This window comes from Anabrus simplex, chromosome 13, assembly GCF_040414725.1.
Source record: "Anabrus simplex isolate iqAnaSimp1 chromosome 13, ASM4041472v1, whole genome shotgun sequence".
Lineage (NCBI taxonomy): Eukaryota > Metazoa > Arthropoda > Insecta > Orthoptera > Tettigoniidae > Anabrus > Anabrus simplex.
In genome coordinates this window covers 99,382,990-99,408,238 of record NC_090277.1, presented here as the reverse complement: position 1 = coordinate 99,408,238, position 25,249 = coordinate 99,382,990, and the positions used below count along the sequence as shown (strand labels likewise).

Below are 25,249 nucleotides of genomic sequence, written 5' to 3'. Positions count from 1 at the left end.
AAACCTCACAACAGCTAATTGACACGGCTGCAGTCAGAGATATGACACTTGACAGTGCTCGACGGTACAGAGGTTTAAATCCCACGCATTTTCTTTTTACCCACCAACTGCCTGGAATGTGGCAAGTTGCATATTTAAGTTTGCATATACTTATTTATTTGGCCCTGAAAAGGGCCATTGATATTGCAGCATAGGCTATGGAGCTAGGTTGGACCAGGATGAGCAGGTTCTGTGGCTAGGACACAAGCAAGCTTCTGATGTAAGTGGAGATGGTACGAGTGAAACCACTGAGCATGCAATATCTGCATAATAGTTCCCAACCTATTTCTGGTGTGTGTATGTGTGTGTGTAGGGTTACCGGTTCATTTAGGGTGCCCATAATCAATTAACAGTGGCGCTCACGATTTCTGCTATCTTCGTGGCCACGAACACATATCTCATCATACTTATCACCCCGGTTTAGGGAGAGGAACCAATGTACTTCAGAATTTTAGTAAATGCATGGGTTGAATAAAACTATGTAGGTTGAGTCATAAGTCATGGCAATTATTTTTTTTCTCGCGAACAGGAAACAACATGGAAAATCTATGCATTTGGAAATGTACAGTATGTACTTGAGTATGATGCCACTAGATGGTGTATGTCAACACAGTGTGGGTCTAAGCATGCTCCCAAGTTCAGTGTGTGTGAGAGCATCACAAAATGGAAGTCAACAAGCAGGAGCAACGATCATATATTAAAATAGCAGTTCTCTGCGGCAGAAATGCACGCCAGAGTCCCCAAAGTCAAGAAGCCATTACGTGGATAATGGTTTGCTAACAAAGAGGACATCGTAACAGCATTTCGGAGAGAGTTGTCACACGTTAGCGATACACATGCAGCGAATGGTATTCAGCGCCTGCCCCACAGCTGGCAATGCACAGTGGAAACCTTGGGTGAAGAACTGTCCTTTGAAGGTAGTCTTGTGTATTTGCTGTATATACCATGATAAAACAATGGCCTGTGTTCTGTCACTTTCCTATTAGAATCTCCTGAAGTCAGAATTTGTCTTCAGGCACTATGCATAATACATGCCCTACATTTCCAAATGCATATCTTAGATTTTCCGTGTTGTCTCCTGTTCACGAGGAAAAAAAATAGTTGCCATGACTTATAACTCGACCCTCGTAGATCACAAGGGGTGAGTGGGCCACCCATTAAGAAAAAGATACATGAACATTAAAAGGAACACAAAATAGAAAAACACAATGACAGGTCAGTGTGGAAAGATGAATACTAGAAAGAAAGAGAACAAAAAAAAAAAAGACAAAGACAATCTCCACATCTCCTCTCATCAATCACAGTTCTTCAACATAAGCTCACTGGACAAAAAATTAGTCGCCCATGGAGAAATCATTACAAGCATAATTTAACCTTTTAAGTGCTGAGTTAGCAGTTGACTGATGGTACCTCAGGCTGAGTTTTTCATTCGTATGTAAAAATGTTTGTAGAAGCCTCAATGTTTAGCTTAAGAGTGGGATTATTAGCTTGAAATGTTTATAAATGTTGGTTCTTTGTAAATCTAAATGCAAATGGAATATCCTACTCTTACGATCAATATTATTTGGAGTTCTCGTGGACCATCTATAGATGGGTGTAGCAGTGCTGGACCGACCACGTCAGCTCGTCTATAGGTGGGCGTAGCACTCATCGGGTTAATACTGTGAAACTCCACCCCTGGACTTGATAAGTGCCTGGATTCAGTCGGAAAGTGAGTCCACAAGGTTGTGCAGGTACGTCACACCCAGGTTAAGCCACTCGCTGAGGATTTGATTGCGCAATTACACCTAATTCTGGGGATGCTGATGTCCGTGTTTTACCTGCTGTTCCAACATGTCCCACAGATTTTTAATGGGATTCAAGTCAGGTGGCCAATCGAGATATAACATTGTGGGGGAGTGTTCATAAAACTAGTCACATATGCGTCAAGCCCGATGAACTTTGCTACTGTCATCTTAAAAAACGGCGTATCAATAGCATACTCGTCATGCATATGTTGACTGAAATGGAACACTTGATCATCCAGAATGTATAAAAAAACAGCTGGTTCATGTTAGTGGTCATCTCAGTGAGCGGGCCCAATCCATGATATGAAAAACACCCCCAAAACAACACAGCCTAGCACACACAGGATTGAAACGCTTCATTTGGCCTTTGGTGCACTCAACAACCCGCGTCATTGGAATACAGGAAAAAACGTGATTAGTCAGACCAAATTATGTTCCGCCAGTCAGCTACTGTCCATGTTCGATGATTTCAAGCCCATTGAAAACACGCAGCTTTATGTGCCTGAGTGAGCAATGGCCTCTTGCGAGGTGACCGACTCCAAATGTTCATCATTGCATGCAGTTCCTGTCGCAATGTTCTCGCTAACAGGTTGGGATGAACCTTAATTCACTGACTGCAGCAATTCCTGCCGGGTTTGGAAGCGATTTTGATTCACAAGCCGTGAAACGTGTCTCTGGTCCCTCTCAATCAGGATCTTTTTCCGACCACAATTCTGGCGTGTTTCATGGCCAGGTGGTAGTATCCCACTGCTTGTAGACAAGTTAAACAGTCCTCTGCAAAACACCAACATATCCAGCAACTTCATGCACCATATGGCCATGAGCACGGCCAAACACGATTGCCCCTTCTGCCACTCCGTCAACATCCTTACGATTTCCATGTTGACGTACACTGTCTACTTGAAACATCAATGTCTCACTGATCGCTACAGCCTTATGCTCAAGTAGAGGCAGTGTGCATGCGGTTGAGCACGGCACGCGTTCACTGCACCATCTGTACAGGCTTAACGATCCACATCTGTGCGTGCGCACTAGTGTGACTGATTCTTTGTCCAGTGAGCTTACATTTCTTCACAACTTCAGCTTCCTCCTTATCCTATACTTCCCACATCAAGACTGAAGATCGGTTGAGATGGCCCCTCAAAAGTGACATGTTCGATAATGGACTGACCACAGAGGACACAACAGGGCAAAGTGGAAGAGAATGGTCATGGCATGGCATCCAACCCCAAATAAGGAGGGGGAGGGGGACCAACCCTGTAATGTAACGGTAGCGTACCTGCCTCTTATCCAGAGGCCAAGGGTTTGATTCCCAGCCAGGCCAGGGATTTTTCCCTGAATCTGAGGGCTGGTTAGATGTTCACTCAGGCTATGTAATTATATTTGAGAATCTATTTGATGGTGAGATAGCAGCCCTACTCTAGAAAGCCAGGAACAACAGATGAGAGGATTTGTTGTGCCGACCAAATGACACCTCAAAATCTGCAGGTCTTCAGACTGAACAGCGGTCACTTGGTAGGCCAACGCCCTGCAGGGCATTTGCACCATGCGGTTTGGTTTGGTTTAGGGAGAGGGCAGGGAAGCTGAGAAAACAAAGATGAAGGACAGACATGATAGGAAACATCTAACACAAATAGCTAGACATAATGCTAGTAGACAGGCCCAAGATCATCAAACCATTCACAAGCTGTGAATACATAGCCGTTGCCTCAGGATTTCTAAATATGGAGACCATAGGTTGGAAAATATACACGAACTGTGTGCAAATCGTGGCTTTAATCATTAAACATAACAATACAAAGGGATACTTACATGTTCCCTAAATATTGCTGATATGACAGTTAGCAGTTCACACGGTGGACGGTCGGGCACAAACTTGAATGAAGCATCGGCATGAAATTCTTCAGCTTCTTTCATCAATCTATAGGAGCACAATATTATTGACAGTTAGGAATCTTATTCCACAAAGCATATAAACTTAAATGTAACACAAAAGGTTGACTGATTTAAAGTTATTTATTTCTTCAAAGCAATACCATTATGTAATTATAAAAATGATAAAAACGATAAAAACTTCAGTACTCTTTTTAACACACTGGAGACAGGCACTCAACGGAGGCTGCTACTATCCGCTGTTGACCAGATACTTCAAACCTGCGAGAATACGGCTGCACTCAAACTACTGTGACTCGAAAAGTATTCAGGATATCGACCTCAAAGTTAGAACATACTCGTCACGTTGGTTAGCATTTCTAGACGGTGTGATGCCTTTCAAAGCAGTACCCTATGCCCCACTGTATCTATGCCTATGCTCTCCACGGCTTCCCTCAGTTGGTCTATCCATCTTTTTCTTGGTCTTCCAATTGGTCTTCTGCATGTTAGTCTTCTTCCCATATAAGCACAGGGCTGATATATTTGAGCACCTTTAAATACCACTGGACTGAGCCAGGATCGAACCTGCCAACTTGTGCTCAGAAAGCCAGAACCTTTACAGTCTCAGCCACTCAGCCTGACTAATTAAAAATCAAGAATTAGATTACAGCATTCATAAGGAATTACATACTGTTTCATTGATGCTGGCAAGAAGATAGCAGCCTGATCTCCTTCAGCAGAAACAACCACATCAAGCAGGAAAGGTTCATCCTTCAACGTGGTAGTGTACTTGGCAAATTGTTCTCCTTTCTTCATAAGGGCTCTGAAGCCCATCAGAGCTGCTGGAACAGCAGGACAGGCTGCAAATCGTGCTCGCTGCATCGCGGAGCCCATACCACGGATAAATTCATGTTTGGCCAAATGACTCATCCTGAGAATTAAAAGCAAACTATAAACTGTAATAAAATGGCAAACAATGGTTTCAAATTATACCAGTTTTTTTTTTTTAAATCAAAATACTGTAAGGAGAAAAAGAGCTCATTAAGTTAACACATTCACTCTCATATCCGACCATATGTGTAAAATACCATATCAGACCTTAGCCAGATTTGATTTCATGCCAATTTTTTAAGTTCCAATTTACGTTAGATGACACAGTAGATCAGTTTTCCACTAGACAGCAGGCAGATAAACGTTTTACTACAGCTTGGGGCGATTTAACGCATTGTGGGATGTGTGATCTATATAAACATGTGCCAGTCACAAGATCTCTGAAGTGCGTAGGTGGAATTCAAGTGGCACTGAGTGATGAAACGAACAGTCATGGCAAGTAAAAACTCGTACTAGATCATCTGGTGGACGTATGTACAAATTTTCAGATTTTTGGGGTTTATAGTATAGGAATGATACTAAGTTAAAGATCTGTTTTATGTTACCCAGTGAGTCAGGGTGGCATCTAAAAATTGCTGAGCTGCACGATTAATACCCGTGGACGGAGCTGGGAATGAATGTGTTAAACAATTAAGAAATGGTCCTTGTCGCTGATTTTTTTGTGGCGGTACTTAATGGTACACAGTATCGACATTCTTATTTTCAGAAATAAAGTAATATTATATTGGGTGGGTGCACAAGTCTGTATCATTCTTTCATAAATTAATTAAACACATAAGACAAAAGTTAATCATAAACAATTCTCCTTCACTACCTACAACAGTCTACCAATGCTGGACTAGTTTTATAGATTCCATGCCTGTAGAAATCTTGTGGTTTTGAGTTTAAAAAGTCATCAAGCTATGTTCAGAGCACATTTTCATCCAGAAAAGAAGTTCTTTGAAGGCCGTCCGATTGAAAGCGGAACAGGTGAAAAACGGAGGGCAGAAGATCAGGCGAATAAGGCGGGTGTGGAATGACTCCCCAAACTAACTCCTGGATAGCTATTATTGTCAGATCAGCAGAGTGCGGGCAAGCATTATCAGTTCACACAGTCTTGTTAGTTGTTTTTCTTCGAATACGTCTGAAAGACTTGTCAGCCGGTGGCAATAAATGTCAGGGAAGCAATTCATAGTGCAGCACACCCTGTTTGTCCTACTAAATTCATAACATTGTCTTTCGTGGATGTTCTGTACGCATTGGCCTTTGAACGGGGTGTTGCTTTTTTGTTAGGGGTCAGCCATTCCCTTCTTAAGTTAGAAGAAAGACATCTTTTCTCGTCACCAGTAACAATACTGGATAAGAATGGCCAATGTTGCTCACGAGCCAATCAATGACGAGCAAGAAAAGATGCACATATGGCTGCTCGCTGGTTGTTGTAGTTTTTGGCATAGAGCATGCAGTACTCGTACACCGATTTCTGAACCTTGCCCACTGAATGCAAACGTAGCATCATGGTCTCCTTGATTCCAAGTCTTCCCATCCCAAAGTTTGCAACATTTTTGAAACACTATTCTTTTGTCGGAAATAACACACACAAAAATTGTGCTGTTTTCCTTTGAATCTTTTCTAGTTCTTGTATCAAGTAATCCTAATGTGGTTTCCATATGCCAGAACCATACTCTAATTGCTATATTTAAAAAAAAAATTTGTTACTCGTGTTTTTTTGTGTCGCACCGACACATATTGGTCTTATGGCGACAATGGCATAGGAAAATGATAGGAGTGGGAAGGAAGAGGCCTTGGCCTTAATTAAGGTACAGTCCCAGCATTTTCCAGGTGTAAAAATGGGAAACCACGGAAAACCATCTTCAGGGTTGCCGACAGTGGGGTTGGAACTCACTACCTCCCGGACACAAGCTCACAGCTGCGCGCCCCTAACCGCACGGCCAACTCGCCTGGTACTCTAATTGCAGTCTTACCAGTGACTTACATACTCTCTCCTTACTACAACCCCTAAATGCCCACGGATTTTATCAACTGGTTTTAGTTCGTTGAACCATGAATGCCGAAGCCCATGTGGCAATATTGGATGCCGAAGCCCATGTGGCAATATTGGACAGTTCTACATTACCCACATTGTGGCAACAATTTAGAACTGCTCCTTTTTATTTTCAATGACGCTTTACATAAAGAGAAGACCATAACCAACAGTAAGTTGAAATGGCCATCCCAAAGACCTCTAAACCCAACTGAGCATCTCTAGGATGCGTTACAGCACCATCTGACAGCCAGACTAGAGTGCCGCAAAATGGCTAGAGAACTGTTCACCACGTTGCAGGAGGAATGGTGTTGGGGATTCCTACTTAATATGCTCTTAGTAAAATGTCATGCCCATATTAAACAATCAAAGATTGAATAAATGAAGTGTAAGCTGTGGTCTTCTACACTCTATGTATTATTAAGTTACCCAAGATAATCCTCCACAAATGGAAAATCCCTGCAGACGTGTACCAAAGTTTAGTGGAAAGACTTCCGAGAAGGACAGAAACTGTGACAGTGGTGAAGGGTGAACCTATGTCATACTGACACCACGGCAGCTCCGGCTGAGCTAGTAGTTAAGGATGTCCAGTCAGTAATGGCAATGTAGTGTAGCTCTGATGGTCAATACAAGATCTTTAAAAGTATCATTTAATTTTAATATCATGTATACAAAGAAATATAGATATTCTATACTTTGAGACTTCTTCATAGAAAATCTTCTTGCATGGTTCCTTTTCTTCACGACAACGCTGTAGTATCCTACTCCTCAACAGCAAGGCTTGAGGAATTAATGGATCAGGTCGATGATCATGCTTCTTTGTCACCTTAATAGTATCGGATTTAGGTTGCAGAGTACCTGGGGAAAAAAAAAGAAAACGTTGATTCATTCAAGAATTCAGTGTTAAACTTCAACTTACACAAAACAGGGGAAAACAATACCTGATCATTCGAAAGACTATTACTTTTTTTACAGAAAATTTTAAATTAGAGACTCAAACGTACAATTTATTTTCATAAATGAAAAGTGCTAGAATTTTCAAATGGAAATACAACTGCTAGAATTTTTTTTGGCAATTTGAGAATAAAGTACGAAGTAGCAAGTCTAATCGTGATCATCTGACCTCATTAGGGGTGCTAAAAGAAAACATCCAAGGGCAATTTCTCACCATACCTACGGATAATGCTGTGCAGTGCTGTTCTCAACATCGTTCCCCGACCACAGGTACTGTTGATGAATGATGGCCGACATGCTGAACATGTGTTACGAACGACCATTGTTATGCTAATTACTGCTTGTGTATTGTTTGAAGCGCCATCTGTTGGTCATTTTGTCTACTTTATTTTGGTATCAATAAAACCCCATGTCATGTCAATCATGTGTGTCAGTTATTACCGCTCTACCTCCAATATTCCGTGAAGTATTGACTCGTCAAATGTTAACAGACTTTTGGGTCGCTCTATACAAGTAGACGGCGGGGGACTAGAATCAGAGGGGGAAAATTAAAAGTACCAATCCTTCGAAGAATGAAGATATAAGCAAAATAAGGGGGAGGTCACAAAGGGAGTGAAAATGCAAGACACCCTAGACCTCGCAAATCTAGCATTGTTAAATTTTTTTTTTCTTCTTCTTCTTTTTTTACAACTTTTTATTGTTAATTTCTTCAGTCTGTCAAAACTAATTTACGGATAAATACATTTAGAAACTACCTGAAAAAGAAAACATATGATAACAAAATAATACCTGAAAAAGAATCAATTTTGATCTGGTAGTTAGTAATGATGGTGGAATGATCAATGATCAGACTAAAGGAAATGACGTGTCTGAAAAGAAACAAGTTTTTAAGATGTGGCAAGAACTGGGTCAAAAAAAGAAGAAATACAGTTGAAACCGTTTATTGCGACATCGCTTTTAACGACGTATTAGACATAATGGCGAAATCTGATGGTCATGTCAAAATCTTATATAAATACTGTATTTTTTTAAAAATACCTTACTATGACGTCGCTTATTATGACATATCATACAAAACAATGTATTTTGATCACATTTTTGGATTACATTGGCTATAACGTCCAGTGCTGATTTTTGTTTGTTACGTATTTGGGGATTGCTGACAACAATGTAATGGTTATTATTGTAGATTTCAAATCAGTCTGTTAAATAGTCCAGGCAAGCATCACTGTGAAGATGTAGCAAAAGAAAAGGAAAGTGTTGAATACTGAAGAAATATTACATAAAAATGGAAATTAGAAAACAAATGTCAGCATCGGGAAGGAATTGGGTGTATCACACTGATAGATTTCTACAATTTGGAAGGATGGAGAGGAAATACAGTCTCTTTTCGAAGAAAATTCTTTAAAAATCAAGTGAGCACGAAGATATTGAAGAATCTTTATTTATTTGGTTTAAGTAGCAAAGAACCTAATAGCGTCGGGGACGGAAAAGAACAAGAGTTGAACAAGGGAGGTCGAATAGGATAGATGAAAGTGAGGAGCCTGGCACAAATAAGTGGAAGAAATCCCAGGACTCAGCTAAGGGCCCCGTGACCGCCAAACCACACTCCAAAGTTCAGAGCCACTGGGGCCACTTTTAGTCGCCTCTTACGACAGGCAGGAACTACGGTGGGTGTTATTCTACCGCCCCCACCCACAGCGGGATCTTTCTCTCAGACCTGATTTGAAACTTGTTTGTTCCTTTCCAATACTAATGACGCAGAAGATTTAAAAAGTGGTGGTGGTGCTGATTATTGTTTTAAGAGGATGGAGGCAACCATCCTCTATATAACACTAATCAGGGAGAAAAAATGGAAGGGATCAGACACTCCGAAAAATGAACGTATCGGCCAAGGAAAGGCAAAGGCCACGAAGGGAGTGAAAATGAAAGAGATTCTGTGCCTAGTGCGCTCTAATACCTTTGGGGCCGGAAAAGAACAGGAGTTGATCGAGAGAGGTCGGATAGGATAGATGAAAGCAAGGAGCCTGCCACAAGTAAATGGAAACAATGCCAGGACTCAGCTAAGGGCCCCCTGTTCGCCAACCCAGGCTCCCAAGTTGAGAGCCCCTGGGGTCCCTCTTAGTTGCCTCTTATGACAGGCAGGGGATACTCTGGGTGCTATTCTACTGCCCCCACCCAGAGGGGGTTGAAAGTAATGAGCCTGACACAAGTAACTGGAAGCAATGCCAGGACACAGCTAAGGGCCCCATGGTCGCCAACCTACGCTCCTAAGTTCAGAGCTCCTTGGGATGCATTTAATCGCCTCTTACGACAGGCAGCGGATACCGTGGGTATTTCACTGCCCACACCCACATCAGGTGAAGATTTTAAAACAACCGAATACATAAGAAATAGGCAAGCAAACTTAACATTGGATAAGGACATATGCAGCCCCTGGTACGAGTATTAAGAGAACTATTCAACAGAGTTTCTGAGACGGAATGAAACTGAAGAATCAAAAATCCGTGGGCACACAGAAGCAATCACAGAGAAGGAAATTCAATCAGCAATTTGAAAAAATGAAAGATATCAGAGCAACAGGGCCAGATTATGTACACGCTGAATAATGGAAGACCCTGAAGGCTAAAAATTTTTATGACTATCATCTTGCAATGCAAAACAATGCTAGACACATCGAGAAAGAGTATGTTGGTACCCTTCTACAAGACCTGTGTGAATATGGAAATTTTACAGGCATTGAACTAACCGTGCATACCCTGAAGATATGGGAAAGGGTCATAAAGGGGCACTTGCTTAAACTAGTAGCTCCAGCTAATTTTTGTTTCACACACAAAAGGCACATCACAGATACTATACATGCTGTCAGAGAAGTCATGGAAAAGGCACACAAGAAAAAGAGCTTTCATTGAACTAGAAACGGCATTTTATCAGGTACCTAGATCCACAATAAAGCAAGCATTAAAAGTCCACAATTTCTCTGAAAACTAAGTTACATCAAAATCACAGTGAACATACACAGCTATGTCCAAACTCATGTCAGATGCCCAGCTGAAATAACCAAAGCTTTGACACTGACAGACATTGAACTAACCTGACATACTAGGTACCCTGAAGATATAGGAAAGAGTCATAAACGAGCACTTACTTAAACTAGTAGCTCCACCAGTTAGAACAGACGTTCAACAATACAATATTATGATTATTATTATTATAAGCGGAAATTAAGTTAAGGTAACAATACCATTTGGTAACAAGAATATCAGACTCATTAATGACAATGGAAGAATTCTTAGACGACAAAAGGTGTGAGTGTAAGTAAAAGGGAGTAGTGTTAAAGAACCTTGGGTGTAAGCTCAGGAATGTAGCAAAGTGAGCTACTTCCCTAAACTCGCAGGATACTACTGTACTTACTATCCGAGATGGAACATATGAAAGTGGGAAAGAAAGATTTTTTTTTTTTTTTTAAGCATTCATTTCTTCGATTACTCTGGGTAAAGCTGAATAAACATCTCCCTAATGCACTTAACATTAGGTTTCAAGAACCGAAAGCATTTCTTCCACGTTTCAAACTTCGAGAGGGAGAGGCCTGGTGAATATGACAGCATATCAACATCAATAAACTGATGAAGAGAGTTTATGTTAAGTATCCATGTATAAATCCATCGTAAAAGCTACATTATCTGCAGAACGTTCCGTCCCCCATTCAACTGACGCAATTAAAATGCAACACTGACTATTATAATCAATGTGTGCAACAAAATGCCACAGAAGTTTTTCCCAATTCAAAGTTCACTCCGGCGTCAATGTGTATCCTACGGAAAGTGGTAAAAACGATGACGTCAATATCGAGATATACTACTAAATCGATAGTAATTTTATCTTGAACGAAAATTAACTTTCTGGTTCCCAAAGAGAATGTTCCTACATCACTTACCTCGACTAGGACACTTCCTGTAGCCACATATGAAATATGTTACTCCTTTCACTTCCTTCTGTCTTTTATATATAAATCCATCTCCATCATGAAATACCAGTCCTCCTCGAGGTCCTGGAATCTGATCTAGTGGCATGTTTGATGATCCTTGGTTTGATTAATGTTGTGCTAGTACGATACACCGAATTGTCATTTCTCGTATAAAATGGCAATGTACCCGTAGGTTTTCAGCATTCGCTCAACTATATGTCAAATCATTACTCTCTGATATACTGTTTTATATTACTATCAATTGCTCTAAAAGAGCGAAGAATGAAATCTTCTACACGTCGAACTACCGATGCATTTCCTACAAATGACAGCCAATAGAAAACAGGAAAGCAACGATTTAGCAATTTGACCAATTACTGTCAGATGACGACGTAATGGGATAGGGAGAATGATCGATACTAAATTCTTTCTGAATGCATTAAAATATTCTGTATGGTGTGTTTCAAGATCTGTTCCTATGAAGATCAAAATAACTAGTCATGTGTTAATATAGATTTTCGCGGCTTTCATGTTAAGTTGGTAAGAAATCAGAACACGATCGAATGGCTCCTTTTTCAAATAACCTGACTTCTAAAGACGTGAACTTGAAAATTAATTCGAATATTACCTATGATAAGAGTGCATTCCTTAGACAGAACTTTTTCATTACAATGATGATCTTATATTTCGTAACTTTGGGGATTTAAAAGGAAATGGTTTCCTTTCCATTCCACTGTGGATGGGGTGGTAAAAAAAATCCTTTATAAATAGGTAGGGATATAATAAAAGAAAAATCCGCAGTATCTCCTGCCTCTCTTCTTATCTCACTTGGTCGACTCTTGTTCTTTTCCGAACCTGACAATATTAGGGTGAAAGGCCTAGGGAGTCTAAGTTTCATGATTTTCATCGCTCTTCCTTTTCCTTTGCTGATATCCTCAGTCTTCAAAGCGTCAGACGTGAATACTTAGGTGCACTACCTCAAAAAACTATAATCGCTACCACCACCAGAGCCTGTTTTTCCAATGGGTCACCATAGGTCCCAACCTAGAGCAGCATATTTTGAAGGTAGCAGTTTTACATTTTTTTTTTTTTTTTTAATTGTTAATCTGGCTCATTAGACCTGACATCAACTTAGGCCTGTATCTTATGATGCACATCATTAGATGCTTCATAATGATTTTTTTAAAATTCCTCTATGAATGTAACAGTCGGTACTCTATTGGTAACCTCAAAATGATTTGACTGTTTTAGAGAAGTACGGTATACATCACCAATTTCAAATGAGAAAGTTCTCCACCAGATGAACAAGCAATATTCAGGGCAGGGCCTCTCATGGTGCATGCACTGTGCGTGGTGCAAAAGACGACTTTGCTTGGTTGACCAGAGTGCAGACCCCCACTCCTCGATTTGGACCAATAGCGCTGTCTCTCTCTTTCCCCACGCTTGTCTCGCTCGATCCCCCTGTCTCCCTCTCCGTAACGCTCAATATGTGAGCCGAGTTGTGCCGAGCTTAGCCGAGTAGCCCAGAGACAAAGTGTTGGTCCCAGCCGGGCCGAGTGGAACCGATGCACAGTGCACGGAGCTCTTGCGCCTCGATTTGCACGCGTGAGATTTTGGGCGTTTGGGAGGCCCTGATTTAGGGCATATTGCAAGAGGTGAAAGATTCCAGTTGTTATGCCTGATAATCAAAAAAGAAACTAAAGGAGGAAGGTCTGTTGGTAGGCTTAAGAACCCACAGCTGGATTATTAATACGAGTGATTGAACTGTGTATCAGTAGATGTTTTCTAGTCTGCTGTCTCAAAAACACAGCTAGAAATATGGATTGCCTATAATTCCAGTTCAGCACTGATACAGCAACAGTTCAGATTTTGGGTTGGCAGCATGATAAGTGTGGGAAGGGAGGGGCAAAGGACGGGTAGTACGTCACTGTGAAGTTACAGATGAAAGCTGTGTCCAATCAGTTCTAGACATCTAGGAATTATTACCCAAGTAATTTAGAAGATTCCTCCATCAATGAATGGTTTCCATTACTTGCTCATCTTGTGTAACAGACTGATAAAATAAGCACAGCACTCTGATTTTATTAGACAGAAGGTTCTCCTAATGGTATATCGCTATGTGGATATTGCTCTGCCCATTTTTCTGCGCACAGCTGTCAGCAGTACCTAGGGCGAGCACTCTTTCTCAACACCAAAGCATGTCAAGAACTATCTATGGTCTTCAGTGAATGAGAATACCCTAAATTTCGTAGCTCTTCTCGCCATCAAATCAGACCTTACCCGTAGAATTTCTTTTGAAGATATCATTAATGACTTCACGTCTCTGAGGTCAAGAAGGGTTACAGTTTAAGCTTCGAAACCTATAAAAATGGGTCCATATTCATGTGATATGTCAGTTAGCAATAATAAATGTTATATATTTTTAAGACGGACAGCAGATACGCGAGTGCCTGTTGACAGAGAATTACGAAAAAGCAACCCTGACTAGCATGAAAGTACAACTTAAAACTGTTAGATTCAACAGTCTTGTCAAAACTAATTTATTAATTAGTAAAATTTTTGTAACTACCTCTTTTTTTTTTTTTTTTTTTCCAATTTGCTTTACGTCACACCGACACAGATAGATCTTATGGTGACCATGGGATAGGAAAGGCCTAGGAGTGGGAAGGAAGCGACTGTGGCCTTAATGAAGGTACAGTCCCAGCATTTGCCTGATGTGAAAATGGGAAACCACGGAAAACGATCTTGAGGGCTGCCAACAGTGGGGTTTAAACCCACTGTCTCCCAGATGCAAGTTCACAGCTGCGCGCCCCTAACCGCACGGTAAACTCGCCTGGTCTACCTCAAAAATAAAACATGGTAACAGAATTATACCTGTTATTTATTAAGCTGTTTTTAAAATTGTATTTATTGCTAAATTTAAGAACTTAACAGTTGTAAACTGACTGAGTCAAAACTGAAAATAAATGACTTCAAATGTAACGCACCACCAAAGTGAAAGACACTCGAGACCTTATAAACTTATTACCACCTAAGTTGGAAGAAAGCCTGGCACAGCATAGTGACAATGATATAATTCCTATTGCGCAGTAGGATATAGAGGAAAATATAGCTGAAAAATTATGCACACTAAACTCACAGCTAAATCTGTGCCTATCTGATGTCTATCAAGTCGTTGCAATAAGTTGATTAGGTGCCATCAAGTCGATTAGGTGCCATCAAGTCAACTGCATTGGCAGAGTGCCTCTAGGTGTTGGGCATTTCCCCTGTTTACGTAGCCTTTGAGATCTTCCATAGACATATTCATTGTATGTTTGATGGAGTCTATCCATCCTATTGCTAACCACCCACATCTCTGCATCCCCTACTCTCATGATGTGCCCAGAGTGTGACAGCAGTAATGTTGTGGTAATTGTCTCAAGACAGGTCAAGGTTGACCTTCTGAAAAATCCACTTGCTTGTCTTCTTGGCATTCCGAAGTATACCTAGGCTGCCTGGTGGTCATGATCATTAAGGCACCAAGTTTTTAAGGTTGGACACTGTGGGTTGCCGGTTTGACTCCCAGTAAAAACAAAAAAACAAAAAAAAAAAATGTTCACAGTATACAATTTCTAACCACAAGATTGGGTGCTTTCCGAGGCTCGTATTCGTTTTCTTTAGGCTCTGGTGTTTGCAGACGTGTGGCAATATGGGATGAAACAGAGGAGGGAGTGCAAAATAATCTGAATGCATGGTGTAAGAAGTTTGGTGATTATGGAATGAAATTGAACTCATCAAAAACAGTAGCACTGAAAAAATCAGCAGACATAATACAGAATGCAACATAAAACTACATGAACACCAAGTTGAAGTAGTATGCCAATTCAGATATTTACGAAGCGTAATGGCTAGTAATAATAGAGCTGAGATAGAAATAACAAACAGAGTAACCAAAGGCTCTAACTTTTACAGTATGGGATGAGAAGGTCCCACAAAGAACAAAAATGATCCTGTACAAGTCATATTTCATTCCCATCCTGACATATTCTCTGAAAACCTACACACTAACATCAAAGGATTGTAGTAGGATTCAAGCCTGTGAAATTAAATTTCTTAGAACTGCCCTCTAAAAGACACGAATTGATCATACGTAAAAATAAATACAAATTTATAATCCACCTTCGCAATACTTAACAATCATGTGATGTTTATAAAAACATTACAATGTGATGTTGCAAGTCCTATAAGGACCATCATCAGCCTAGCCTAGATACAAATGTAAAAATCATATTCCTTTACAGAGTAGCGCGGAAAGATGAAAGACGGAATGAAAGGATGGGAAAGTGGTGGAAAGATATACATACATAAAATGGTATTAAATGAATTGTAGTGAGTGTGACAAAGCTATGTTAAAAAGTGACAAATAAAATCTTATGTAAATATCTCGTTAAAAATTAATCATAAGATAAAAAGAATGGCACTGGTTGACAATTAGTCTTGTGTTGCACATTTAAAAATCAAATAAAGTCTGAAGTAAACAAAGTCTAATGTTTCTGATAAGTTCTAGAATTCAACATAAGCGCAGAGGGAATAATTTGTCCAATAAGTCCAGAGAAAGGTTAATGTTGACAAAGTTGTTGGACATATCTTGTGGAACAATGAAATCTTGCCATATTCTAACAAGGCAGTCCAAATTCAATAGGAATCAAAAGAACCATGCGCAATGTGAAACAAGTTTGCCAGTTTCATTTTTACCTGTGCATCTTATTTGTGAACTTTTTTTTTTTTTTTTTTTTTGCGCTATATTTCAACGCACAGTGCTCCTTAAAGATTTTAGTGCTTCACTAGCAGAAACCAAACCGAATTACTTAAACTTCGCATTTTACTTTTCTATGCATTGTTTTACACTTACTTGTAATTGGCTTATGATGACCATGAATACTGGTTGAAACCAGTACCAATTTTAATTAAATAAAAATGTAAACTTACTTTCTTATTTTAATAGTATTGAAAGATGGAACCATTATATACCTTCTTTTAACTTAATATTGAATAGCACAAGGTTACCATGTGCTTATTCGAAAAAGAGAATAACAGGTAGAAGACCAAGAAGATGGATGGACCAACTGACGGAAGACATGGAGAGAAGAAGAAGGAATTGGGAATCTGTCATGGACAATAAAATCTTTTTGAATAGGCAACTTTGGAAGACGCTCGTATTCAAACACCCTACCCGGCTCGCTGGAAGGGCAAACCGATGATGATGGAGACTGGGTGCTAAAAGTCTGGGTTCAATTCCAAACCTCTCCAGAGTGTTCATATGGAGTGAGGCCATGTAATGCTGTCGATAGCCAACAGATGAGGACATTAAGCCTTAAGCAGAACCTCTGAGGTTATTTGACAGAAGGTCATATGCTGACAATACCTATCACCCTCTCCCTTACTCATCATCACCACCACACACCCAGATGTATAGTAAACCACGGGCATCAAATAGAAAGAACTGCACCAGGTCTCCCTGGAGGCCACATGCAAACAATCTGTCAAGGTATACGTAAATTTCTTTTCAAACACTATAGCTCAATTGCATCAATATACTTCCTATCTCAATATTTTATGGCATAGCTTTAACAACCTTATATAACAATGGGAAACACTAATGCCTTAACAAATCTGACATTAGTGTGCACATATCTAAGCATTTGAAGATCTTATAAGAGTGTTTTGAGTGCAGCATTGCCAAATGCTAATCTTTGGCAAATCTGTAGACCACTAGAACCATTACGATGGATGGTTGATCCCAGTAGACAAAGTGTCTACCACTTTGATGACTACCTTTGTTTACCTTGATGTCAGATGGTAAACCTATGTTAGATTCATGGTATACATTTTTTGAATCCAATTCAAAAAGCTCTTGATAAGAAATCTGACCTCTCAAAGACTTATTTTTTAAAATTTCACATAAGTTGATAAAATTAAACTTAGTTTTTTAAGACCCATTTTACTTATTTTTTAAATATTCTTAGACATACTGATGTTACTCAAGTTTTAATGATGGCTGCTGTGGTAGTAATTTCTTTCTATTTCTGAGCTCTGAATCCCAGGATGTGCTGAATATTGTTTTACAGGGTAATATGAGTTCACCAACCCTTCTTAACAGAAACCAGATGAGAAAGCAGACGAGGTATGACCTGAAGGCAAACAGTATTCATTAAAGGAAGAAAATCACTATGAAGAGCTGGGAAAATGAAATCCTGATAATGTCAGTGTAAGTAGAGAACATTTTTTTTTTTTTGCTATTTGCTTTACGTCGCACCGACACAGATAAGTCTTGTGGCGACGATGGGATAGGAAAGGCCCAGGAAGTGGAAGGAAGTGGCCATGGCCTTAAGGTACAGCCCCGGCATTTGCCTGGTGTGAAAATGGGAAACCACGGAAAACCATATTCAGGGCTGCTGACAGTGGGGCTCGAACCCACTATCTCCCGATTACTGGATACTGGCCACACTTAAGCGACTGCAGCTATCGAGCTCGGTAGGTAGAGAACAAAACTTGACCAGGAGAGATCAGAAATTAAAAATAAAAGGGCTGGCACAGGTATAGGGAAGCAATGCTAGACTCAGCTGATGGTGATTATTGTTTGTTTTTTTTGTTTTTTTTTACTTTACGTTGCACTGACGCAGATAGGTCATATGGCGACGATGGGATAGGAAAGGCCTGGGAATGGGAAGGAAGCAGCCGTGGTCTTCCCTAAGGTACAGCCCCAGCATTTGCCTGGTGTGAAAATGGGAAACCATCTTCAGGGCTGCCGACAGTGGGGTCAGAACCCACTATCTTCCAGATGCAAGCTCACAGCTGCACGACCCTAACCGCATGGCCAACTCGCCCGGTGATTATTGTTTTAAGAGGAAGTACAACTGGGCAGCTAACCTCTATTGACACTAATTAGAAGGAAAATAGAGGAGGAAGTAGGTTCTCCAGGCATCAGGGAAGTTAAGGGAGACCAGGAGAGGAGGGAATCTTGATAAGGAGGTCACATCGAGACCATTAACTTGCCATCGCATTGAATCCCAGATGCACTGATGCATGTATCAACAATGTACTATGTGGAGTTATAGAAAATGCGTTCTAACATGGAAATAAAGTGCTTCCAGACCCTTGTCTACTTCTTCTATGTGTGAGGAATGTGTCCTGAAAGTTTGACTGCACCTTATTGTTACCACCTAAATATTTAGGTTATTTATAAGCTGTGGGTTACATAAAACTATATTATAAGGGGAGGTGGACTACAAAGTATTATGAACATTATTTCATTTGAAAATAACAAGATGGTAATTTCTTTTGTCAATATTTAGTTATCTTGTTCAGTGCCAATCTTTGTAATTAACAATTAATGATACAGGCTTCACTTAGTCCGACTCGTTGGCTGAATGGTCAGCGTACTGGCCTCCGGTTCAGAGGGTCCCAGGTTCGATTCCCGGCTGGGTCGGGGATTTTATTCGCTTCTGATTAATTCTTCTGGCTTGGCGACTGGGTGTTTGTGTCTGTTCCAGCACACTCCTCTTCATATTCAGACAACATACCACACAACCAACCACCACAGAAACACGCAATAGTGATAATAATAATAATAATTTTGTGTGGTTATTTCTAGCCGAGTGCAGCCCTTGTAAGGCAGACCCTCCGATGAGGGTGGGCGGCGTCTGCCATGTGTAGGTAACTGCGTGATTCCTATCTTTGCCACTAGATGGGGGCTTCGTTCATTCCTGACCCCATCGAATGACTGGAAACAGCCTGTGGATTTTTTTCATAGTGAAGCTGTAATGAAATCAGTATCATTAATTTTATAATAACCCTAACGATGACAGCTCCTGCATTATGTTAAAGTACTGCAGAATATGCCTGCTCAGTTTGGTACAAATCTACCCACGCAAATATAGTTGACACAGCACTGAATGGAACATGTAGGCTTGTTATAGCTTGTTTGAGGCCTACACCTCTTGTAAAACTCTATAATCTTTCAGGGATAGCGTCACCAGATATTCATCGTGAGGTAGCTGCCAATGCAGAGAGAACTAAAAGGTCTATCAGCAATCCTACTTGCTACATGGTTATCTACCAGCTACCCCTAGATTGAGAACCAGGAGAAGCTTCCTGAAAACCACTGCAGTCTTGCAAACTACATAGACTACAGCAAGAAAACAAATGTTTTCTCAACTTGAGAGTAACTCTACGTGGCCTTGCCCTTCAGAGGCATGAACAAACTTGGAATGTGTGGAACAGTGGCGGTTCGTGCATGAAGGGCTTTTGGCCGCCGCCCCACCGCCTTTTCAAAGACATTTAATGTTATTGCACTCTGTAACCGATTACATAGAGATGGGCAAATGTAGCAAATTCAAACTTATAGTGGTGTGCTGTTCAATTATACAATGTTATCTTTGTTATTTCGGCTGTAAACATTTCGCTCTTTTATTTTCAAGAAAATGGCAACAGCTTTCAAACCGTGGCCGCTATTCAGCATGCTCGATGTTTTTTCTTTAGTCATGAGGCATTTGGACTGTGGCAGCAGAGCCCTGAGCAGGTTACACACTTTGCAAGTGTGCGGGGTGCGGGAGGAGCCTGGAAGAACGACGTGGGCTTGTCAGGGGAAGGTATGGTATGGTATGGTATGTACGGCAGAGCCCTCAGTAGGTTCCTAGAGTTAAGTAAGGTAATGGGATGCGGGACGGGCCTGGAAGGATATCGGCTTATCAGGAAAAGGAAGAGTGCAGGTGGGTGTAAGTGCTGGACGGCAGAGTCCTAAGAACATCACCAACACTTTGCAATGTACCTAGGTATCCCCCCCGTCCCCACGTCTTATATTACTGTAACTGTTGTTAGAGATTAATTCCAAAACATTTTACAAAACAATGAATTCCATTATAGTGTCTATTTAAACAATTCAGTTCTATAAAGAAGCTAAAATAAAGATTCAAAATGTAACCAAGACATGACGGTACTATTTGTACTGTGATCAAATTGTTAAATATGTTAAGTGCGGCCAGTATCCCATATTCGGGAGATAGTAGGTTCGAACCCCACTGTCGCCAGCCCTGAAGATGGTTTTCCATGGTTTTCCATTTTCACACCAGGCAAATGCTGGGGCTGTACCTTAATTAAGGCCACACGGCCGCTTCCTTCTCACTCCTAGCCCTTTCCTGTCCCATTGTTGCCATAAGACCTATCTGTGTCGGTGTGACGTAAAGAAACTAGCAAAAACAAAAGTTAAATACGTTGTCATGCTTTGACATTTGAGCAAGCAGAGAGAAATTCGGGAGCGCATGTTTATTTATTTTTATGAATGTTGTTATTATCACTTGTGATAGTGATCAGTGAAACAGCGCAGTTCCATAATAGTTGCGATTGCATTAGCTGTTAGCCTATTAATGTGTGTGCATAAATGCCATGGTAGTGTACTTTATTCATTAATTAATGTTGTAATGCAAGCAGATTTCTATTCAGCTAGTGCCATCAGATTATTATTATTAATCTAAAAGTATTGTGGTGCTGGTTAGTGAAAACTCGACCGACTGGGCAGGGGAAAGGGATGGTAGCACAGCCGTGCCAGAGTAAAATGTCACGAACCGCCACTGGTGTGGAGATCACTCGAACACCTTTTTTTTTTCTGGCATTGGAGGATCCAAAAGCAATTTTGAGAAATGGCACTTCTCTATCACGTTACCTGCAACTGCAAAGAACCCCAGACCATGAAACATCTACTAGATTGCACGCTGTGCGTTACATCTTGTACAGGAGAAGATGATGATCTTGTGACACCAAACGCTGTTGAGGTTGCACATCATTGGTCTACCTTGGTGTGACTTAATTTAAGATTGTCATTTGCATATTTTGTTTGCTTCTGACTCAAATAAAGAAATTTATCATACTTTATTACAGATTGGTTTTTCTTACGATATTAACAGCCAAAAATGATAGACTGAACTCTCAACAGTCATCTACTGGTAAGGTTTGGGAAGTAACAAGAAAAAATCACTTGTGTATCTTTATTATATTGTCTAGAGTAAAAAAGTGTGTTCCTTTCAGATCTGCCAGTAGTTTAAAAATATACATGAGGCAAAACTTCCTTAAAATGTACTCAGGTTAACAGCAGAACCATTATGTATTTATTTAAGAAATAAACCTGAACAGAGAAATATTAAGGTAAGGTGAGGAGATACGTTGAATGTGATTAGGGGTAGAGTGCCCGCCTCTTACAGAGGCCCCAGGTTACATTACCAGCCAGTCCACACATTTCGCTGAATCAAGGAGACAACCTGAGGAGCAGTTTGATACATGAGGTAGTGGACCTGGTCAAGAAAGCCAACCAGTACGGCTAAGGATGCCGTCACACTCAGCAGGTTTTATTGTATTTTTTGTACAAGTTGCTTTACGTCAAACTGACACTGATAGGTTTCTAATCCAATAAATACATATTTGACATTTAAATATCAGCCTTGTCAATACTTAAGAGTTAGTTAATTATTTATTAAAAGAACAAATAAAATATAATATAAATAATTAATTAAATGAAAGTATTGACAAGGCTGATTTTAAATATCAAATGTGTATTTATTGGAGTGAAGAGTGTAGTCAGTACAGACCATTATAAAATCAAACCACAATGGTGAAGTTAATAAACGCAGTGGGTTTTGAACCCACTATCTCCCGAATACTGGATATCGGCTGCACTTAAGCGACTGCAGCTGTCGGGCTCGGTAACTATGTGCCATCTGTCAAGGCAGCAGTTATACTGGTAGGTCATCAATGCCATAATGAGCTGTTTCATCATGAAGAGGGTGGGGGTTGAATACAGAAAAACAAACTGCTTACCCTTTTATGAATTCCTTCCTTCCTTATGAACAAAATCTCGGTCAATATTTGCACAGCCATCATGATTAGCATAGATAAATGTTACCAGTTTACATATTAAGCATGATTAATTGAACTATGTTTGAGGAAATTTTTGGTTTTATTATTGAAAATATGTTATGATGATTGCCTGTTAGTGTACCCCATTAAAAGGTGATGTTGAATAATGGTATGCATTTTCTGTTCATTGTGTTCTTTTTTCTAATTGGACTCTCACAGTCCCCCTCCTGACTTGTTTTTAACTACACAATTCACCTTTATGTTTTAGACATGTTATGTACTCAATTCTTAGATGTGTTTTGTTCTGTTATTTGATTCATTTAGCTGAAGATGATCAGTTTCTTGATCGAAACTAATACTAAGATGGTAAGAACTTTGAATGAATACACAAATTAATTTTAATTATCTCAAATACGTCAACATCACGTCGGTAGATTTACTGGCATGTAAAAGAACTCCTGCGGGACTTACTGTAATTCCAGCACCTCGGCGTCTTCGAAAACCGTAAGAGTAGTTAGTGAGACGTAAAACCAATAACATTATTATTTATCTCAATTCTGATTTATTGATTATCTATAACTCTTATTTCTGTTAATAAAGTCATATCTATCAATACAGGCCTTAACAAGAAAATGTGTAATAATAGAATCATGTACCATTTTACCCCACATACCAGCCCTCCCTGCCATTCTTAAATTTCTGGCAGGGTAGGAATTCAGTATGCGAGTCATAAGTTTTATAGCATCATAAGGGATTTGAAATGTTACAAATCTTATGTGGAATACCTTGTAGAGGAGAGAAGTACATTTACTTTTATAACCTAACATAATTTATCGAGCCTCCGTGGCTCAGATGGCAGCACGTCGGCCTCTCACCACTGGATACCGTGGTTCAAATCCCGGTCACTCCATGTGAGATTTGTGCTGGACAAAGCGGAGGCGGGACAGGTTTTGCTGTGGGTACTCCGGTTTTCCCAATCATCTTTCATTCCAGCAACAGTCTCCATTCTCATTTCATAGCATCTATCAGTCATTAACAAATCACTCTGGGAGTGGCGACCCCATCGTACTAATAGCCTATGTATGATTCACTTATTACATCCCTGACCTGGTCAATGACTGGACAACAGGTTGTAGGTTTTCAATATAATTTATCACACACCATTATTCATTGTTCTGTTATACAAATGTTGAAACTATCACCCCGGTTGCAAAGTTTGAGTCTGTTATTTGCAACCGTCGACAATGATCCCGTTCAGTTTATTACTGATTGATGTCCTAACTTTGAATGTCTTCTTTGTTCTGTTATACAAACATTGAAACTATCACCCCAGTTGCAAAGTTTGAGTCTGTTATTTGCAACCGTCGACAATGATCCCGTTCAGTTTATTACTGATTCATGTCTTAACCTTGAACGTCTTCACATATCGCAGGACTCAATTTACAATAACTCTCATGTTACAATCACTCGTCCTGTGAGCCAGATCAAGATGCTGAGTCTCTTCTTGTTACGAGATCCCAATATGGATTTTCCATACCTTGATAGTGCTTTTCCAAATTTAGAAAGTCCATATTGCTCAGCTAAGATTTAATAAGAAGGATCTTGAGCATTATTTACAGAAAAAGCAGAATATACTTCACACATTAAGCATTCCTTGTTGTACTGATTCATGTCCTAACCTTGAACGTCTTCACATATCGTGGGACTCAATTTACAATAACTCTCATGTTACAATCACTCGTCCTGTGAGCCAGATCAAGATGCTGAGTCTCTTCTTGTTAAGAGATCCCAATATGGATTTTCCATACCTTGATAGTGCTTTTCCAAATTTAGAAAGTCCATATTGCTCAGCTAAGATTTAATAAGGATCTTGAGCATTATTTACAGAAAAAGCTGAATACTCTTCACACATTGAGCATTCCTTGTTGTACAGCTGATGATCTTTCTGTGGTGCCATGTTTATTTGCATGTACAAACTTGAGAAATTTGTCTCTGAATGGGGTGTGTGATAAAGTCTGGTCTTGCCTCTGGCCGATGCCCGGGCTGATATACCTCGACTTGTACCAGTGTGAGTTATTGACAACAGGATGCCTTAAATTCATTTGTGGAATTAGTAAGTTGGAAGTGCTAAAGTCAGATCTGAGTAACAAGCAATTCCTTGCTGAACTTAAACCTTGTGATGTGAGGAATAAAAATCTTCAACTAATGTTCTATGGCTGTGAAGATTCATATTTGGATACCATGAGACAACAAAAGTTAAGAGTGTATCTGACGAGGTACAGCCAATGCTGGAAGAAACGTTTTGGTGGTATGTGTCTGTGTATGATTGTATGTCTATCTTCCTGGATTATTCATTGCTCAAGCACGCTGTAGCATTTCCATTGGCTGAGATACAATCGGATGACATCATTCCCATCAATGACGTGAAATGCATTCCATTACCAACGCATGTGCAATAAAAACAAAACTCGAACATAGCTCAAAGGTTGTTAAATGACAGTGCACGTGTGTCCATGTAGTGTCCAGTTTTGGAAGCGATTCGTGTGGTGTTGCAACGTGTCAATGGAAGAAGCAAGTGGAAAAGTGCAGTGATGATGGTGTTTTCTGGTGGTGAAAGTGTTATCTATACTGAGGAGCCATTAGACAGTGAATGACGACCCCAAAAAGTGGTTAACATAAGGCTCCTTATGGGATCCTCCATGTTTAAACCCTAAGAGAAAGAGTAGAGTGTAATTGTCATTCTTGGGGAAAACGGAATTCCCACAGTGTAGTGAGACATCTACTATCACCAAGGAGTAAAGGAAAAGAGAGGTCAAGATAAGACAGGTTCTC

The 25,249-nt window shown here is 40.1% G+C and overlaps 1 protein-coding gene across 1 annotated transcript in view; it reads right to left on the bottom strand.

The window, feature by feature from the left end:
- LOC136884936 (uncharacterized) overlaps nucleotides 1–11,839 on the bottom strand; it is a 76,608-nt gene extending 64,769 nt beyond the window's left edge. Inside the window, exons 1-4 of the mRNA XM_068230068.1 lie at nucleotides 11,501–11,839; nucleotides 7,305–7,467; nucleotides 4,390–4,629; nucleotides 3,639–3,747 (exon numbers count right to left, since the gene is read on the bottom strand). Coding sequence (XP_068086169.1) covers nucleotides 3,639–3,747; nucleotides 4,390–4,629; nucleotides 7,305–7,467; nucleotides 11,501–11,636 — 648 coding nt within the window. The 5' untranslated portion in view covers nucleotides 11,637–11,839. The remainder of the gene's footprint in view (nucleotides 1–3,638; nucleotides 3,748–4,389; nucleotides 4,630–7,304; nucleotides 7,468–11,500) is intronic.
- Between the last annotated feature and the right edge of the window lie 13,410 nt (nucleotides 11,840–25,249).